This window comes from Gouania willdenowi, chromosome 9 (assembly GCF_900634775.1).
Source record: "Gouania willdenowi chromosome 9, fGouWil2.1, whole genome shotgun sequence".
Lineage (NCBI taxonomy): Eukaryota > Metazoa > Chordata > Actinopteri > Blenniiformes > Gobiesocidae > Gouania > Gouania willdenowi.
The window spans coordinates 34,588,643-34,607,334 of NC_041052.1; the positions used below are offsets into that span (position 1 = coordinate 34,588,643).

Below are 18,692 nucleotides of genomic sequence, written 5' to 3' on the forward strand. Positions count from 1 at the left end.
ATATGACAAGTTTTCCTCAATATCGTCCACAAAATTCCTCCAAAATCAGGTAAATATAAGTGAAGATCCTGCAGAGGCTGATATATTATTCATATACTTTATCATTTATCTATCATTTATACGCAGAAGTACAAACCAGGACACATTCATGTTGAATCTGGTCTATTTCCCTGAGTTCCATACCCCTGAATTAGTTTTAAAAGGTTTCTGACAAATAGACAAAAGGTTTAGATTTTTTGTTTCTTTATATCAGGTTAAAAAAAGGACAATACAAAATGAAAATCTGCACAGTGTGTAGCCTGTACATATGATATTACATTTAAGGACAAGCTCACTCATTGTGATGATATCAAACCAGGTGAAATTTGCTTTCAGTCAACAAAATAAAAGAATAAAAGTCCCGTATCATTTACAGATGTTTGTTCTCTTCCATCCCTTTGTATTTTCTCTGAGAATCATCAGGTTAAAACTTTATCTGTTGCCTCCAACTTTTCTCTGGAAAGCGTTCCCGTCTCCTTTCGTTGCTTGCTGCAGATCAAGAGGAAACACTGTTGTTGTTAAAAACCATCACAGAAATCTCCACTTCCTCTCCGTCTCTCTCACCTTGTTGATCTCTTTGTGTTTTTCCCGGCTGACGATCTCCTCTATGATCTCGCCCTCTCCTCTCACCAGTCTGACACAAACCACAGCATTAATAACCTCAGTGGATGATGTTTTTAACTGTAAATATCTCTGCCGTACCTGGTTCGACCCGTTTCAGGATCCACCACCCTACGGATCACGCTCTGCCGGGCCTCGTACTCCTCCTTAGTGAGGGGACGTTTGGTGGAGAGACGGGCCTTCTGCTCGTCTGTCATCACTATAGAAACAACATTTCAACCAAATAAACATGAAAATAAACAATCTGATCACATTTATATTTTTGCATCATATGAACACTATTTTGTCCTGAGAGCAACATTTTAACTTCAATTCTACCAAAAGAAGAAGAAAAAACACATATTGTGTCAAAATAAAATAGCTTCTTATTTCTAGAAAAAAGACAAAAGTTAGTTAACAAGTTAGCACTGCTGTTTTTATCAAAGTTAACACTTTGTTTTCTCATTTTTTTTTCAAAGGAGTGAAGTAACAAATAATATCCTTACACTCTATTAGGGCTGTACAGTAGTTTACTGTAAGACAATTTGGTAAATGAATGAATAGTGTAAGAACAATAGGCAGGAGATATGACGTCACATTTATGTCAAAAGTAAAGTGCACCGTTTTACACGCTCAAATTTAAAGTACTCGTGTTCACAACAGTGTTTCACACGTGCACAAATAATTGGCACGTGCGTGCTGACGCTACTCTGTGCACTCTTTCTGCTCATTCGGAGTGAAAATTTATGTGCGGACGGAAAACTGACTTTTAACATTTAGGGGCGGGGCCACTGCAGACGTAGACGGCCCCTCAGAACCTCTGGTTGTGGTGCTGCATGTATTGAAGGAAGGCATAGGTGACCAATCAGAAAGGAGGAGTGTTCCAGGGGCGTCTACAGCCCGTAAATGTCAAGTCCTTTTTTCGTCAGTGTGTGAATTTTCACTCAGCAGCTTCAGCACACGTGTGCCAGTTATTTGTGTGGGTGTGAAACACTGTTGTGAACGCCAGTAGTTTTAATTTTCACATGTAAAACGGCACGCTTGACTTTTGACATCACAAAGAGATTTGACTTTCTTTTCAAAGTAGAATCAAATAAAACTTGAACTTGATGTTGCCATAAGTTTCCATGGTTACAGGCTTTTTTTTAAATTCAGCTTTGTGTTTCCTGAGCAAACATAGACTGAAAGAACATTTGGAAAGAACACATGTATGATATTGGTTTGATCATTTTCAATGAAAAATATTAGTTTATATTGACAAAAATAAAAATATTTTTTTTTTCTTGTAACAAAGCATAGCCTACCACATACTGTACATACAACTCTGTATTTATAAATACTACTCGATTACTACTTTTTCTTTTCTCATAAAGTTTCTCTCTTATCAGGAATCTTAAAGGGGACATATCATGGTTTTAAATCCTTCCTTTTTACATATAAATCATACAGTTGTGGTCTATATAAAGCGAAACTGCAATGCTTGGGTCTGAATTCCTCATTATTATAGCTCCACCCCTTTTCTACCCCTTTTCTGATGTGCTTCTAAGAGCAACTCGTTTTGGTGCGGTCTCTTTAAATGCAAATGAGACACTTCATACCCCGCCCCCTCTCCAGGTTCAACTCCACCCTGCTCGGCCATTTTTGTAGTTTGATAGAAGAGATACGGTTATGTAGCGGCGCAGAAAAAGTTTATTCAGACGTTATTTACAAAATGTCAACAACAGAAGACTTGTCCATCCAGCCTTACATGTTTGAGCCAGAGTCGGACCCAGCGGAGCGAGATGAAAATGAAGATGATGAACCTGCAGAACCCTAACAAGTGAGCTAACACAAGCACCGAGCTAACGCTAGCGCCAAGCTAACGTCACGAAATGCATTTTAATACAGTCTTTTTGGAGACAAAAATGGCACAATGAAATGACTAATGAAAACTTTAGACTTAAATTAAACCACGTAGGCAATATCATCAAGGATCTAAAACGAGCACACAGCGCTAACATATGAAGACAGTGCAACTGCTAATGCTAACAAAACAATGACAGGGACGTCTTATCATCACACTTTTTAGCGTTATTTACAGCTTACCAAAGTGCTCTGTTCATCGTCTCCAACAATAGAAGGAATTGAACCCTCAATCAGACAAAGTCTTTTGGCAAATCCTTCTTTATACTGGCGGAGGTTGTTGAAGCAGTCATCCTTGAAGTGCTGCGCGCACACAAAAATGACCTTACCCACAGATGTGGGTACATTTCCGTGAAAAATAAAACTCAACCAGGCACTTTGAAAAGGTTCTGATGCTGGGAGACGGTGTAATGAAGCGTGTGGGTTACTACATCCAACAACCGAACATTTTGATTTCTCCTCTCGTAACTTCTGCATCCTGGAGCTTGGACTACAAAATAAAAGCGAGAAATAAAAATGGCGGATTGCTCGAAGTGTTGGACCTGGAGTCGATGTCCTAATTTGGCAGTTCCGCTGACGTAATTGTTCAAAAAAACGTAATAGAGAATCGAAAAATCGAAACAAATTGAAAAATATGACCAAAACAGAATATAAAGATATCAACGGAGCACCTGAAGAGATTAATTTGAACTTTTCTCTGCTTCTAAACAATCTAAATATACATCAAAATGCATTTAAGGGCTAAAAAAGTGGATTTAGCATGATATGTCCCCTTTAAGCTACCTTTTGATCCTTTTGTTGTCTTCTACATTTAACAGAATTTACACCGATTTGTTTGGTGTCATTTATTTACATTTAATTTGTTTCTATTCTCTGCAGTAATATTGGGGCTCTATAATATCTATAATATAGATTTGAATGTACTGGCTCTCACCTGGTCCCAGCTCCACTGCCCCCTCCTCAGCCTGCCACACCTCCAGGAAGGCTGCAGGTTTCTCTACTGGACTTGTGCTGGGTGGAGGTTCCTCCTTCATCATCTTCTTCTCCTCTTTCTTCAACAACTTCTTCTCTTTCTTCTTCTTCTTCTTCCTCCTCCTCTTCTTCTTCTTCTCCTTTTTCTTCTGCCTCTTCAGCTTTGCTTGGCTTTTTTTCTGCTTCTTGTTTTTGCTTTTCTTTTTCCTGTTCTCATCACTGGATGAGGATGATGAAGAAGAAGAGGAGGAAGGTGATGATGAAGAGGAAGATGAGGATGAGTCTCTCCTGCGTTTCCTGCCGTGTCTTTTGTCACCTGAGGAAACAAACACAATTATAGGAAACGTCTCAATTTGATCTCAAGTGAGGCCAGACCAGTAAATTAGCAAAAATACCAATATATGTAAATAAATAGGTCATAGCTGTGACTTATGAGTGAACGTACATAATGTGATTTCTGTGATTTTTTTTCTCTTCATCTTAATTAATCACAGGCTGCATTTTAGCCCATTGGTTCTCAACCTTTATTATTAGGCCGTGACTATTGATTCAGAAACGTATGAATAGAGTCAGTCTATTCATGTAGTCACGTGATAGGTGCACTTAAAGTTCCGTCAGTTTTATTTTAGCTCATATTTATTTTTAGCTAGCCCGCTAATCCTTTTATTTGAACCCTATACCAGGAAATACCCTAAAATGTAGATTTTTTTTGTAGATGCATTTTTAAAGGTGGAATTTGCCATGTTAAATATGTTAAAATGAAAAAAATATATATATGACAAAAGTGGGATTCAAACCCATGTTAGCGGAAGGAAGGATCCTTGAGACACTTCATTACTATTATTTGGGCCATAGTATATAGTCATCTTAAAGATGTAAATCCGTGTTTTGATCGGAAATAAAGTGGGTTAAAAGTGACCATAAAAGGGTGGAAAAGGTGGTGAAATGTGATTTTAAAAAGCAGAGAAATTGGTTAAAATGTGCAAATTAAAGTGGACAAAAACAGACAGAAAAAGTGGTATAAAGGGTTCAACTTTAAAGTGCAAATATTGGAACAAATAGTTTAAACTGGCAAATACTGAATGTTGTTAAATTGGCAAAAAAAAAAAGTATGGAATATGGTAAAGTGACAATAATAGGTCAACATATGTGACATGTGGTGGAAAAGTGGTGGAAAGGTTTTATAAGTGCTGAAAATGTCTTGAAAGTGGGAAACAGTGGCAGAAATTAAAAAAATGAAACATACATGAAATACATGATACATGAAAATTAGCAAAAAAACATGGCAAGAAAAAGTGATGAAAATAAAAGGGTCAAAATTAGAAAAAAAAAAAATCGGTAGAAATTCTAAATATATTCTTAGTTAATTGAAGGCATCTGACGACCCCCTCCCAGTGTCTCCCGACCCCAAATGGGGTCCTGACTCCAAGGTTGAGAACCCCTGCTTTAGTCGACCCGGATCTTCTGTTACAACAAACAAAGTGACTCAGCATTCATACTCACTTAAGCCACTCTTAAGGGAAATCTTCTTCTTCTTTGACGACCTGCTGCGACTTCTGCTGCTGCTAGATGAGGAAGACGATGACGAAGAGGAGGAAGATGAAGAAGAAGAACGTGTCCGTTTCTTCTTCTTCTCTGGTTTCCTCTGCCTGTCGGTTGACCTGCTGCGGTCCATCTCATTAACCAACTCAAGTTTTAAAGGCCTTAATGTAGAAATAGCATGCTTTATGCTAATCACACTGTTCCTGCAACTGCTCCCATCCCGGTCCGTCTCTTTATTTACGTCCGTCAGTGCGATTTTTTAGTTCCTATTTCCGTGGAGTATTGTTCCCCATAGACATATGTTTATGATGTTCCCTGTGAATAATTTGACAAATGACTGCGGTTGAATTTCACAAACTAGAAAAAAGGCAATTAAAAATATATACAAAAATATTGTGACTATTTTGTCTGCACTAGTACTGCAAAATAAGCAAAAATCTATGGAAGTAGATTTGTGTCATTATAAAATCACTTTAAACAAAAATACATATTTTACATCAAAGGAAAAAAAGTGTTCAAATGCAAAACAACATTTGAGACCCAAATAACTGGATTTGAACACTATTTCTTTGATTGAAAATGCTTTTTTTTTTGGATTGAAAAGTAATTATTTTTTTGACTGAATTTTTTATTTTTTGATTGAAGGGATTTATTTTCTCTTTAAACCACATTTTAACTAGATTTATATTCGAGAAAGTGAAAGTATATAATATAGTTTGAGATTGTGTGTTGTGTTTTAACTTGAAACGGAATAATTAAGAAAATTAAAACACATTTTTAATCAACTACTAGATATTTCAGGAGAACCCATTTCAATTTCAGGCAACCAAGGTTGAAAAACACTGCGTTACCTTCTTATTAGGTCTGATTTTCTGTCAATTATCCAGGTTTAAATGAAATGTCTGTGAAATGTATTTTCCTGGGAACTTTAATGATCACTGATGTAATGGCTCTTAGCCCTAAAAATATTTTTACTCATTGTAAGATTAATTATATGCCTTTTACTGGCATTTGTTAAAATTAAGCCACTCAATGTTTGGGAACCTATGAGTTGGTAAATTACTATCATACAATTACCTTTTATTTAAAACAGTCTGTGTGGGAACCATTTGGTAAATGTGCACTGATTGCAACTCAAAAACCACATTACATCTTAAGGGTGTATTTCACCGCACGATTTATCTTATCGATCCAAAAAATATGTCCAAATGGATTTTTTTTTAAATCATGGTTTTTGAAAGAAAAACACATTTATGCCCTTGTTAAACCATAGAACTCCTCAATGCATTTTAGATTGGAAGTTAATTGCACCTTATTTTCATAAAACATATTTGGCCCTTTTATAGATGTATGTGGTTACTTGCATAAAGAACTTAACAGAATCTGTTGTTGGAGGAAAAGTTTAACTTTTTTCAAAAAATGTACAGTAATTTGACAGTTCAATAAACATACCACTTGTTTTTGATATTGGTACTTGAATTATAGTTATTTACCATTTACTTGTTCTCAGAAGTAAAGAAAAAAAAATTGACAAATTGTATTTGATACCTTTATGTACTTCTAAAGGTGAAATTTGTTATTGATATCGCTATTCATATTACATTGTTTAGTATCGGAATATATCTTATCGTGACATGTATCGTATGGCAATGCACACCCCTAAATCTCACTACTAACTAATTTCACTCTGATGCTTTCTGTGCACACACTATGAGATGAAATGTAAAAATGTCAGGGTATATTTAATATTTATTTCAAAATTTACAAAGGCATTTGTGAATACTTAAAGCTTCTACATGTACAAACATTTATTCCTGATGATGTTAGCCCTTTAGCGTTCTTAAGGCTAATCAAACTAAAACAAAGACCCACGTACAGGCTTCAGTCACATTAACTGCTCCTCAGCGTTCAGTAAAAAAAAACAAACAGCCTCCTGTTGTCATTCCTGTTTAAATATTCTGTCAGTTTTTGTAATAAATAAAAACAATCTTTAAAATCCTCAAAATGTCACTCAAGTATGTTGGCAACGATAAATACTGAAACTTCTGGGACATCAGATGTTGAGATGCATGTAACAGCCTGAACGTGACTGGGTTTGAAGTGAGGAAAAGTAAAAAAATGGAGTTTTCGTCTTTTCAGTCCGTGTGCAGGCAAAGCTCTCCGAGGAGCTCTTGTGCGCTTCTGTTTGGGTGGAATGTGCATCGTGATCCACTCTGGGGACATTAGGACCCAGCAGCCATCTGAATCTGCTCTGGATCCATTAGGACACAGCAGCCATCCGGATCCGCTCCGGGGGAAATCTCAGGACGTTCTTGGCCGCTTTGACCGTGTTTTTCATGAGCATGGCTACAGTCATTGGTCCAACGCCACCAGGCACCGGAGTGATGAACCCCGCCTTCTGTCTCACACCTGCAAGGTCAGCACAAACATCACCATGACAACAGGTCCAAGTCAGCTGAGACCAGGGTTGGGATCAATTACAATTACTTTGGACAGTCCCCTCCTCACTGTTAGGGACTGTCCCACATTTCCTATATTTAAAACCAAACTCAAAGTGTGGCTTAAAGCAAACCAGTCTCGTGAGCATTAAGTGACTCTTCTTTTACTTTTCTTCTACTTATTCATTTCTGTTACATTGTTTGTAGTATTTTCTGTATTTCTGTCATCTGCCTAAGGACTACGGATGTAAATTAGCCCTGTGGCTATAATCCGGCATGTTTTGTTGTTTCAATGCAGATGTTTATTAATGTGCATTGTCCCTATCAAATAAATAAAACTGACAAGCATTTTTCCCCAATTACAATTAAAATGATCAATTTCCTCCTAAAAGTCATTACAATTATTCTCAATAACTAAAGTCCAAATACAATTAATTACAACTACTAAGCCTTTAATAAATAAGCCCATAAAACATAACATTCCTCTTATGTTAGCATCCATTAAGACATGGGTCAAAACTGACCTGTTGTCATAAATCAGCTGTAAAATACACTAAAATATATTATCTATCATTAGATTTATTTTTTATCTCTTGGTTATCTTCATAGGCTTCCTAATCAATGAAAATATAGGTAATAATATTTCTGGCGTGAGAGTCTGAGCCTTTTTTCTGTCAGTATACCCCTAGATTTATATTTTGGTAACATTTTACTTGAAGTTTTATACATAAGGGTGACATTACGCTGTCATCAGCATAAATAAAGTGTCATGAAAGCCGTCATTAAGTATTGTTCGGTAAATTATGACAACTTTGGAGTTATGAAGGCATTAGTGGAGTTATCTGGAGGGATCTAGTGGGGTTAAGGTTAGGGTGATGAAGGGTTAGTTTAATGAACAACACTTAATGACAGCCTTCATGACACCATATTCATGCTAATGACAGGTGTCATGTCATAATAAACGCATAATAAAACGTAAAATGATCCTCAAGAGAACTGACAGTTAATAAAATGTGTTTCATATCAAGTTTACCTGTTAACTGTTTTTCCAATTACGTCATAATTGTAATTAATTACCAGTCACATGATTACAATTATAATTGACCCCAACCCTGGCTGAGACACTACAGCATTCAGCTCTGCTGTCTTACCTTCAAAGTCCACGTCTCCCACCAGTCGACTCTTCCCAGTGATGGGGTCCTGGATTCTGTTAATACCCACGTCAATCACAGCTGCACCTTCTTTGATCATGTCTGCAGTGATGAGGTTTGGGATTCCTAAGGAGAGCAACACACAGAAGAAGAAAAAAAACAGAGGCTTAAGTGACATTAAAGGGAAGAACGTGTGCAAAATTTCTATTGGTTAAAGAGCCATGGCTGCTATTCAGCAACTTTCTCCTGATTGGTTGAACAGCTGTGACGTCTAGGGTCTCCGATTTTCGGTGAGTGCAGAAAAACCAGAAATTTGTGACGATAAAACGGAAACAAAAAAGTGGAAATTGATGTGGAAATGAGAAACAAATTTGGGAAATTTGGTCCTAGATGATGGACTGAATGAGAGATTAACGACCAGTAGCACCAGATACGTAGAAGGTCTGCGTATCTGTTGCAGAGGACTTCGGCATGACGGAGTCGTTATCCAGCAGTGACTGATTAGCCAGGGCTAATGCCCGGTCCCATAGTGTTTGATATCACCAATTTCTACAAGATATGAGCTTTACGACACTGTTAAGCATTCTGATTGGTCAAAGCATTGCTGAATAACACCCATGCGTAACAGCATCAAAGAGTGGAGGGAAAAACAACATTACGCATGGCACAGCACACACTTGGGGGAAAATGGATATATGTTTATTTCAAGCCAAAATGCACCATCGATTGGTCAAACATAAGACTAAAACTGATTGGACTCATTTGATTGACATATTAAAGTTACACACTTGTGGAAAAATTTGGCACAGTTGTGGCAAAGTGGGCTTCCGCCTGAACTTTCTTTTGTATATCCTCGGCCTATTTATTATTATCACCAAACGAGCTGTAGTTGATGTCCATAATTCAATCATTTCTGCCTTTGTAGCCGTCCCTATTGAGAATGGATTTCATATTTGATGAAAACCTGTTTTGTTTTTTTAGGCGGACTACAGATTTCTGTGTTTAAAACATAATTTATTGTCACTCAGTGTCATATTTCTAAATTTTCACATTATCTGTAACCACTCAGGGTACTACTTCAATCTGAAAAAAAGCCATGTAAAAGCTTTGAAAAACATTATTTGTTATGGGTATCTGATTTTCCGGAGAACAGCGGCTGGTTGTTAACAGATTAATAAAGACGTATCAGCTTCGTTATGCAGCAGCCATGTGAGCTTTTCTTTCTCTCAAACATACAGCTTTTACATCCCCACTCATTGATGACGTTACAGACCTTAGAGGGAAAACTAAAATAAAGCAGAAAGACAAAAATCATACAAACAGTGACACCGACCTGCAGCTGCCACGATGATATCTGCAATTTGAGTGTGTTGGCGAAGTTGATTCTTTGGAGTGTAACGGTGAGAAATGGTGACTGTGGCGTCGCCTGTAAACACAACAACAAAAGAGTGAATATGACATCCTTCTCTTCAAATTAGCTCACATCACCACTCGCTCGTGTGTTTCCCACCTCCTGGCCTCTCATGACGGCCGTCTGTGTGCAATAACATGGCGATGGGCATGCCTACGTTTTTAGAACGTCCTGCCACCACAACGTTCTTCCCAATTGTTGGAATTCCTGCAGGACAAGCAGAACATTTAGGTTAAAGATGCTTTTTGTTTATGAGCACTACAGTTGCGGCCAATTACATTTTTAAATTATGATTAAATCTTCAAATATTTACGTTCAATTACGATTACGTTGACCAGCATTTTTTCCAATTACAATTATTATTTTCCCCCTGAAATCAATTAACCTTAACGTAACCTTCCTCTTGTGTTAGCATTTCTTATGATAACACGTCAGTTTTGACCATGTCTTAAATCAACTGTAAAATACACTAAAAAAAATATTATCTATCTAATTTGGTTTTCATCTCTTGGTTACCTCGTTAGGCTTCCTAATCAATGAAAATATAGGTTTTAATATTTTTATGTGTGGGCATCTGAGAGTCTTTTTTCTGTCAGTATACCCCTAGATTTCAACTTTTTTATTCTTTTTTTCTTTTAATTAAATGGTACAATGATCCTCAAGAGAATTAATGGGTAAACTTGATATGAAACACATTTTAATAATTATTTAATACATAGGCCAATGTGTAAACCATAGAATTATAACACGGTTCCCTAGTTTTGCATTTAATTACATTGTAATTGGCAGTTTTTATAAAACGATCATGCCAATTACCATTACAAAGTCAATTATCTGAACTCAATTTCAATTCAATTACAATTACAACAGCAACATATTTTTTCCCCATTATGATTTCAATTATAATTAAGTCATAATTGTAATTAATTACCAATTACACAGTTACAATTATAATTGACCCCAACCATGACAATGTTACCTGTGCGCTTGATGATTTCCCACACGCCCCAGGGCGTGGCTGGGAGCATGGTGGACTGATCCAGGCACATGCGGCCCACGTTCACAACATGGAAACCATCCACGTCCTTAGTGGGCGAGACGGCGTTACAGATGGCACGCTCATCAATGTGTTCTGTTGGATAGATGACAACAGTCAGGGGAATTAGTCACATTGGGCTCCTTTAATGTTGGAGTATATTTATTATCACACATGATCTTATTTAGATTTGTAGACACCAAAGGAACTAGGGGTGTGTATTGTCATGAATCTCACGACACACGATTAGCATGTCACGATACAATATATCCAGATACTATACAATATGATATATAGCGATATCAATGATTATGAATTTCACCTTTACAAGTACAAAATGGTATGAAATGCTATTTATTTTAGGCTTTTAAAACTTGTGAGAACAAGTGAATGTAACTAACTGTAATCCTGATAAGTTCTTAAAGTGCCCAGTACGTTTTATTAAAATACACTAACATGAATGATGGAGGAGTGAGGTAGTTTAACAAGGTCTGATCATGGTTCACTGACACCTAATGACCGAGAGTTTACATGCTATACATGTTAGCGCAATTAAATTATTTTTTCGTTATCTATTGTGAAAAAAAAATAGATTTGGACATTTATGTGATTTTCTGTATTTTTTTCATTTTGTGTGTTTGTGTAGCCATCTTGTCTTTAAATTGTTGTTTTGTGTGTTTTAGTGTATGTTTGAAATCTTTTTGTTAGCTTCTGTTGTTCCCTTTTTGCTGTCATTTTGTGTATTTTGCGTATCATGTTGGGATTCATATTCCTACCAACTTCTTGAAATACAATTTGTCTGATTTGGGGTATTTGAAAGTTGACATTCTGATTATGATGGTAAAAATACACATTTATTGCATTTGAGAGGATGAACTCACATTAATGTGATTTATTTATATTACATTAGTGGTTAATTTGGTCTCAAAAAATTTTGATAATACAGTTCATCGGCAATCATTTGTGGGACAATAAATTGTCAATGTCACAGTTCTACTGACAGTTGGTGTTGTCTGTACCTGGCAGAGGCAGTTGAACCAGCAGACCGTCCACGTGATGGTCTGCATTCAGTTTGTAGATCAAGTCCAGAAGCTCCTCCTCGCTGATATCTGAGGGCTTAAGAATCGTCTCACTGGAGATACCTGGGACACAAGTGAGAAGATGGTGGATACACCCCCAAAAAACATATATATATATCTATATAAATAAAGGGATCCTTCACTGTTTTTACAAATGTGGCCTTTTAAAATGTCATTATTAAAAGATCTATGCCTATAAAAACACATTATTTTGCACCATATTCATTTTATCAACTTTTAAAAATGGGACTACTTTACAGTTTTAGAGCCTGTGTTCCACCATCTTGAAATCACATGATTGATGATGTCACACGGCCCCACTGCCTGTAAATATCCCATTGTTTTCTATTGAAGTGACTCATTCAGATTGCTTTTTAGATCATTCCTCAGTGCTTGTGTGTCTTTAACAGTCAGTGATTTACTCGCTAACCTCAGCCACCAGAGCATCAGCTGCGCACCGTTTAAGGAAGAGTAAAGGCTCCTTAGGAGAGCTCTTCCTCTCTGCTTCATTGTCTACTACCAAACCACAGATTTTGAAATGTCGTTCCCTGCGGTCACAGAATATTTTTATAACTGTTTTTATCCTCTTTCAGTAAACAAAAGCAGTTTACTTCGGCATCTTTAACTTCAACACTCCAATAGAAAACAATGGGATGTCTACCAGCAGTGGGGCCTTGTGACATCATCAATCATGTGATTTCAAAATGGTGGAACACATGCTCTAAAACTGAAAAGTAGTCCCATTTTTAAAAGTTAATAAATGCGGTGAATATATGGTGAAAAATAATTAGTTTTGTTTGACATAAGACATGTTTCAAAGGTTTCAGGCCACATTTGTACAAACAGTGGAGGATCCACTTAAGTCACCACAGAAGTAATGTATAGTTCCCCCTGAGGGTTAAGTAAAGCCTGAGTTAAAGACAGTAAATGAACAAAAATAAACAAACCTTCCTTGTGTTTTAGTCACTAAAGTATTTCCACTTACCAACATCGGACGCTGCTCGTGTCTTGTTGAGGACGTAGGAGTGGCTGGCTGGGTCGTCTCCAACCAGAATTACACTCAAACGGGGTCTCCTGTTACCGGCTAAGACCCACTTCTCCACATCAACCCGGCTCTCCTCTCGAATCTGCCGAGCCAGTTTCCTCCCTGAGATAACCACCGCCTCCTGTCTGAGAGATAAGAAATGATCAGCATTACACAGCTGACACGCTGCAGATCAGCTGAAAACACAATTTTTTAAGACGTCACAATACATTAAAAAAAAATTTTAAAAAAGTGTTCAACATTAAAACATTGTTACAATATTTAAGTACAATGAAGCTGAAGTTAAGGTTTCATTTATTCAGGCAACTTTTCTTTAGGAAATTTACTTAACTACCAGACTTCTTCAGAGGTGTCAGCAAGTTCATTTTGTCTCATTAGGACAAACTTCAAGAGATTAGTTTCTGCTGAACTTCTTTTATTTCACTTCCTTCATTACTTTTCTGAAATGAATTTGCAATGCTACAGTAACAGTATTACATTTGTTTCTACTTCACTCAGTTATTGTCTTGTCATTCTGTGATAATTTTTTTGTGCTCCATCAGGTGTGTCAAACTAATTTTAGTTCAAGGGATAAATACGGAAAGTTTGCTCTCAAGAGGGACACAGACTTTATGCAGAAAACGAGTAATTTCTACATTATTGTTTCCTAGTTTGCACTTTTACATATACATAAAATACTAAATACATAGGAAACCAACCATATCCAAGCAATAAGTGACAGATATCAGCCCCAACAGGATCTTCACTTTAAATTTCTTAGATTTTGTGACCAATTTCTATTAAATTAAGAGAAATATGTCATAATTTGAGGAAAATTTAAGGATTTTGTAGCTGTTTAACATTGCAATCATGTGATAGATAAGCACTGTGAGCCCCTGCAAATATTGTTGTGTTTCATTTACACAATAATTCTTGTTTTCTCTGTATTTTTTTTTCTTCTTTCCTGCGGGCTGAATTGCATGCTCCACAGGGCCAGATTTAGCCCCCGGGCCTTGAGTTTGACACATGTGCTACATAAATAAAACTTCCCACTTTTCCACTGCACGTGTTCATGTTCGCTTCTGACACCAGACCCGTGTGCGGCGTAACCATGTGTTGGTCCTTACTTCTAATTTTAGACGCTGCACGTCTCCATCTGACTGATCCATATGCTACAGGACGTACAGCACAGTGAGAGCATCTCAAATATCTGTCTGCTAATGATAGAGTACATTTACAGAACACCAAGACAGCAGTTCATAACCTGTACGTGTATGCATGCAGGGGTGTACAGGTCATCTGGCCCCAGTCGGTCATCAACCTAAAGTGGGCAGGTCCCGTCCGGTGTGTTTTTTTTTTACGTAAGTAAAGTGACAAAAATGAACAACAAATATATAAATAATCCAAAAGTGGCAAAAATGTGGCACGAAAAGACTAAAAAGTAAGGCTGCAATGATTAGTCGACATAATCGATGACGTCGACTACAAAAATTTGTCGACGCAGATTTTATAGCATTGACACGTTGTTTTATCTTGTAAACCAGTGACGTGCAGTCAGGGTAGGCAGTGCCTAGCGTTTTTATGTGTTTGCGCATGTGAAGTCAGTTCCCCAAGAAATCCATTTACGTAGAGTTGAGATCATAAGTAACATTGATATCTACAGAATCTTTCATTTTATTCACATTTAGATTTCTTCATTAGCCAACAAACTATGATTGAAATAGTTACTACGTTTGTTCAGTGCTCATCTGTCAGAAAACTATGGAAGAAGCTAGCAAACGCTAGTTCAGTTTTGTTTATGCATAACTTACTTCACTAAACCTGCTTTGAATTAAAATACCTTGATTTCTGCATATACTAGCATTAATTATGAATAACTAAATGCTTTCTTCTACTATCAATTGTGTAATTTCATATAATATTGATAAATGGGGATGTATTCTACAATTGAATAAACATAATATACTGTATATTGGAGATTTTAGATGCAGTCCGATAAAATCCGATATTCGTTTTTCAGGCTGATATCGTACAGATATCCATATCGGATCAGGACATCCCTATTGATAAATGATTAGATTTTTCCAACTTGTAGGTAATCTAATAATTTGTAATAGGTATTCTATTGTGATAAACATATATAATGTTTAAATTGTGAACTATTATACATATTTTTATTAGAGCCACATGTTGAGCATTACTGACTTAATAATGGCTTCTATGTGGAGTCTGCCAGGGCTGAATTTGTGTCCCAGTCCACCGATGGGTGTATGTACTGTACACTGTTTATGAACCCCAACCCAACCCACCCAAGTGACCCATCCAACCGGTTTCCCCATTTTGAAAGTGCAAGCACGTTGGTTACATAACAACACAGTGCATTAGCCAAACACTGCAGTGTAACGAACCATTGACAGTGATGTAACAATGATTATTTCAGCCAAAACTAATTAAACTTTACAGAGGAGTACGGGGGTAGTAAGTGTTCAGAATGAGACCAGGGGGCCAGTGTGGTGGGACAAATGTGTCGACATCCCAGGGCTCACACAACATCTCAGACTTTAAAACCTTTAATGTGTGCAGGCACGTAAAATAATTCCAATCACTCGTCGTCTTCCTCACATGACTTGCTTGTTTCATCTTTTTAACGTCTACAAATCTAATCTAATAGCACAGTTGTGGCGTACAGTCACAGGGTTTCTATCTATCTAGCGTGAGGAGGGTCACGAGGTTTGTTTCTTCCCCTCAGGTATGTGAGAAGCATAATTATATTTGTCTGGAGGGTCACACTCTTAGTCGCACGTTTTCAATAAATACCTGAAGGGGATTAAACGCAGAGTGATTCATCTGCAGCCTTTGACGAGAAGATGTTTTACTTTTAAACTAAATTTTATTTTTCCCCCAGAAAAGTGTAGGATTATATCAGTGGTTCCAAACCTTTTTCTTGTTGTGACCCCATTTATACAATCACAATTTTTTTTTCTCTAAAATTAATTTGTAATAATGTGTTATAAATACAGAGTACTAGTATTAGTGCACAAAGTGACAATACGCACGACTCAGATATTTTAATACTGCGTTTTGTTTTAACTAGATTTATGTTTGAGAAAGTATAGAAATAAAATTGTTTGAGATTGCGTTTGGTGTTTAAATTTGAAAAAGAATAACTGTACATCTTTTTCTGTATTATTTTTTTAACTGTGCAAAAATAGATAAATACCTTATATACACATATATATACACATTATTTAAAAATATTATTTTAATGAGAATTTATTTTTTTATTTTATCAGAATCAGAAATACTTTATTCATCCCAGGGAGAAATTGCTTAATTACAGAGGCTTGAGAAATATTTTAAATAAAGAGAAGAAACACTAAACAAAAAAAGAAAGAAATTAAAAATAAAACGTACAATTACTTTAATGTATAATTAAGCAAAAGTCTGTGAATTAAATAATGATTGCATACAAATGGACGAATTACAGTAGAATAATATAATAATAAACAAATATGTATACAAGAAGCTGGTAGCTGTAATCATTAGACAATTCAGGTAACCCTATTTTATTACCAGGCGACCCCACATGGGCTCACGCCTGCAAAGTTGAAAACCCTTGGAATAATACATGCGACACCTCCAGATTTAAAAATAAGTCATGCGCAGTTACTATAAATACTGTAATGCTGAATGTGGCAAATATTTCCTTCTATCCTTCATCAAACTTTGTGCAAAATAAAAATATTTATATATATATATTGCAGTAACAAACGTACACCTGTAATCTAAACTCAGATATTTTAAGGCAAATATATAAAGTGCAGTGGAAAATATTTGTGTCCACAGACCTACAACAGTCACATTGCAGCTTTTCATATCAGTGTGAATTTTAGGAATGTTGTGCACACACAGCACTTGAGTATTTCCGTCCATATTTCAACAGCTTTACTGTAATGTATAGGGCTGTGTAATGCACACACCATGGCCTCCAGCTGACCTGGGGCTCCTTCAAACCACACACAGTGTAAGCGTCCTCACTGATTTCATCATCCACTGTCTGCTGTAATACTACCGGCTCACCGCTAGGGGCGCTCTGATGCTTTATCTATAGCACGATTCATTCATTGAAAATAAAACCACCAGCTTTCCCTTTATTATAGTACTTATTTAACCTGTTTCACAGCGCGTTGGTGAAGAAATGGCTGTTTCATGAACATATATGGCTATGGTGTGTTAGACTAAAGCACATATTATATTAGATAGAGATCACGGACTCACCTCGGGACAGACGTGTGAAGCGCGCAGACCTGCTGCTGGACGCCTTGGCTCAGTTTCCTCAGAGTCCTGACCGCTGCCATGTCGGAGGTCGGAAGTCGGAGCTGCTGCTGGAAAAGAAAAGAAAAGAAAAGAAAAAGAGCGAGAGGCTTTTTCTGGACCACAAGCCTCAGCACCGTCCGTCCGGCCGGGATGACGCCGAGAGAGGCCGGGCTTTATAGGACTTCCTTCAGCCCCTCCTCCTGCTCTTCCTCTCTGACGTCACAGTTATATCTGCTGATGCCAGTGCTGACACACCTCCACCCTGTAGCGGTACGTGTAATCAGGGTTGGGGTCAAATATAATTGTAATCGCGTAATTGATAATTAATTACAATTATGGTGTAATTGTAATTTTAAAAATCTGTTGCTGTGTCGTAATTGTAATGAAATTGTAATTGAGTTTAAAATAATTACAATAAAATAAAAATATAATTTAAATCAGTAATTTATTTTATTATTACTGGTCATTTCAAGCTACCTCATTTCATTTCCAGGCGACCCCACATAGGGTCACGACCCCAAGGATGAAAAACCATGGTCTAGCACAGGGGTCTGCAACCTTTACTCTCAAAGGAGCCATTTTGCCTCATCTCGCCTATTATAAATATTAAGCCGGCATGTTGGCAATTAAATAAATCTTTCCCCACACAAATAAAGTGTCTATTTTCATCCAGAATAGTCTTTTTTCTTAGTTTAGTTATCTTACCAGGGATTTAAAACTTAAATCTGATATCCGGAGTTTATGAGAAATCTATGTTTATGTATGATTCTTTTGAATTACGAAAAAATACCTAACTAGCCTTTTACTATGGTTTACTGCCGATGGTCATTCATATACATTAATGTATATAAGTCCCTCCTTCATCCTATAGACCCCTATACAAATGGAAACGTGCGCCCAGCCAATAGGCTTCGACTTCCTGTTTTAGAGTCTGTCAATCAAAGTAAATGTAGAACTGTGAGTGGAAACAAGGCTGCGTGTCACATCAGCAAACAGGTAAATATGATTTTGGCTCTTACCTGATCAATAGACCTATATCAATGTGACCTGATCAACCTTGTTATGTTATGCGATGCGTGTGCAGAAACGTAGAGGTGTGGCTTCTGGTGGATTGGGAGAGGCAGTGGGAGGAAGTGAGGCTGTTTAAGGCGGGACATAAATACATTTCTCAGAAACTCCAG

At 36.9% G+C, this 18,692-nt stretch overlaps 2 protein-coding genes across 2 annotated transcripts; both read right to left on the minus strand.

Moving 5' to 3' along the window:
• Window positions 1-226: 226 nt before the first annotated feature.
• On the minus strand, window positions 227-5,283 carry arl6ip4 (ADP-ribosylation factor-like 6 interacting protein 4). Its single transcript, XM_028457723.1, has 5 exons — window positions 5,017-5,283; window positions 3,476-3,829; window positions 742-859; window positions 604-673; window positions 227-528 (listed from the first exon to the last, which is right to left on the minus strand). The coding sequence occupies exons 1-5, from the start codon at window positions 5,186-5,188 to the stop codon at window positions 472-474; spliced, it is 771 nt and encodes a 256-aa protein (XP_028313524.1). The 5' UTR covers window positions 5,189-5,283; the 3' UTR covers window positions 227-471.
• A 1,498-nt stretch (window positions 5,284-6,781) lies between these two features.
• On the minus strand, window positions 6,782-18,107 carry mthfd2 (methylenetetrahydrofolate dehydrogenase (NADP+ dependent) 2, methenyltetrahydrofolate cyclohydrolase). Its single transcript, XM_028457443.1, has 9 exons — window positions 17,989-18,107; window positions 17,473-17,773; window positions 13,156-13,340; window positions 12,111-12,233; window positions 11,035-11,187; window positions 10,155-10,262; window positions 9,978-10,070; window positions 8,645-8,770; window positions 6,782-7,464 (listed from the first exon to the last, which is right to left on the minus strand). The coding sequence occupies exons 2-9, from the start codon at window positions 17,550-17,552 to the stop codon at window positions 7,316-7,318; spliced, it is 1,017 nt and encodes a 338-aa protein (XP_028313244.1). The 5' UTR covers window positions 17,553-17,773; window positions 17,989-18,107; the 3' UTR covers window positions 6,782-7,315.
• Between the last annotated feature and the right edge of the window lie 585 nt (window positions 18,108-18,692).

Excerpts from the sequence above, each read along its gene's own strand:
- arl6ip4 (XM_028457723.1), bottom strand. The coding sequence starts at position 5,188 with ATGGACCGCAGCAGGTCAACCGACAGGCAGAGGAAACCAGAGAAGAAG. Across the intron at positions 674-741 it reads CCTGAAACGGGTCGAACCAG|ACTGGTGAGAGGAGAGGGCG; the intron begins GTACGGCAGAGA and ends GGTTTGTGTCAG. Across the intron at positions 529-603 it reads AACACAAAGAGATCAACAAG|CAAGCAACGAAAGGAGACGG; the intron begins GTGAGAGAGACG and ends CTTGATCTGCAG.
- mthfd2 (XM_028457443.1), bottom strand. The coding sequence starts at position 17,552 with ATGGCAGCGGTCAGGACTCTGAGGAAACTGAGCCAAGGCGTCCAGCAG. Across the intron at positions 11,188-12,110 it reads GGTTCAACTGCCTCTGCCAG|AACACATTGATGAGCGTGCC; the intron begins GTACAGACAACA and ends TCTATCCAACAG. Across the intron at positions 7,465-8,644 it reads GGGAGACGTGGACTTTGAAG|GTGTGAGACAGAAGGCGGGG; the intron begins GTAAGACAGCAG and ends CTGACCTTGCAG.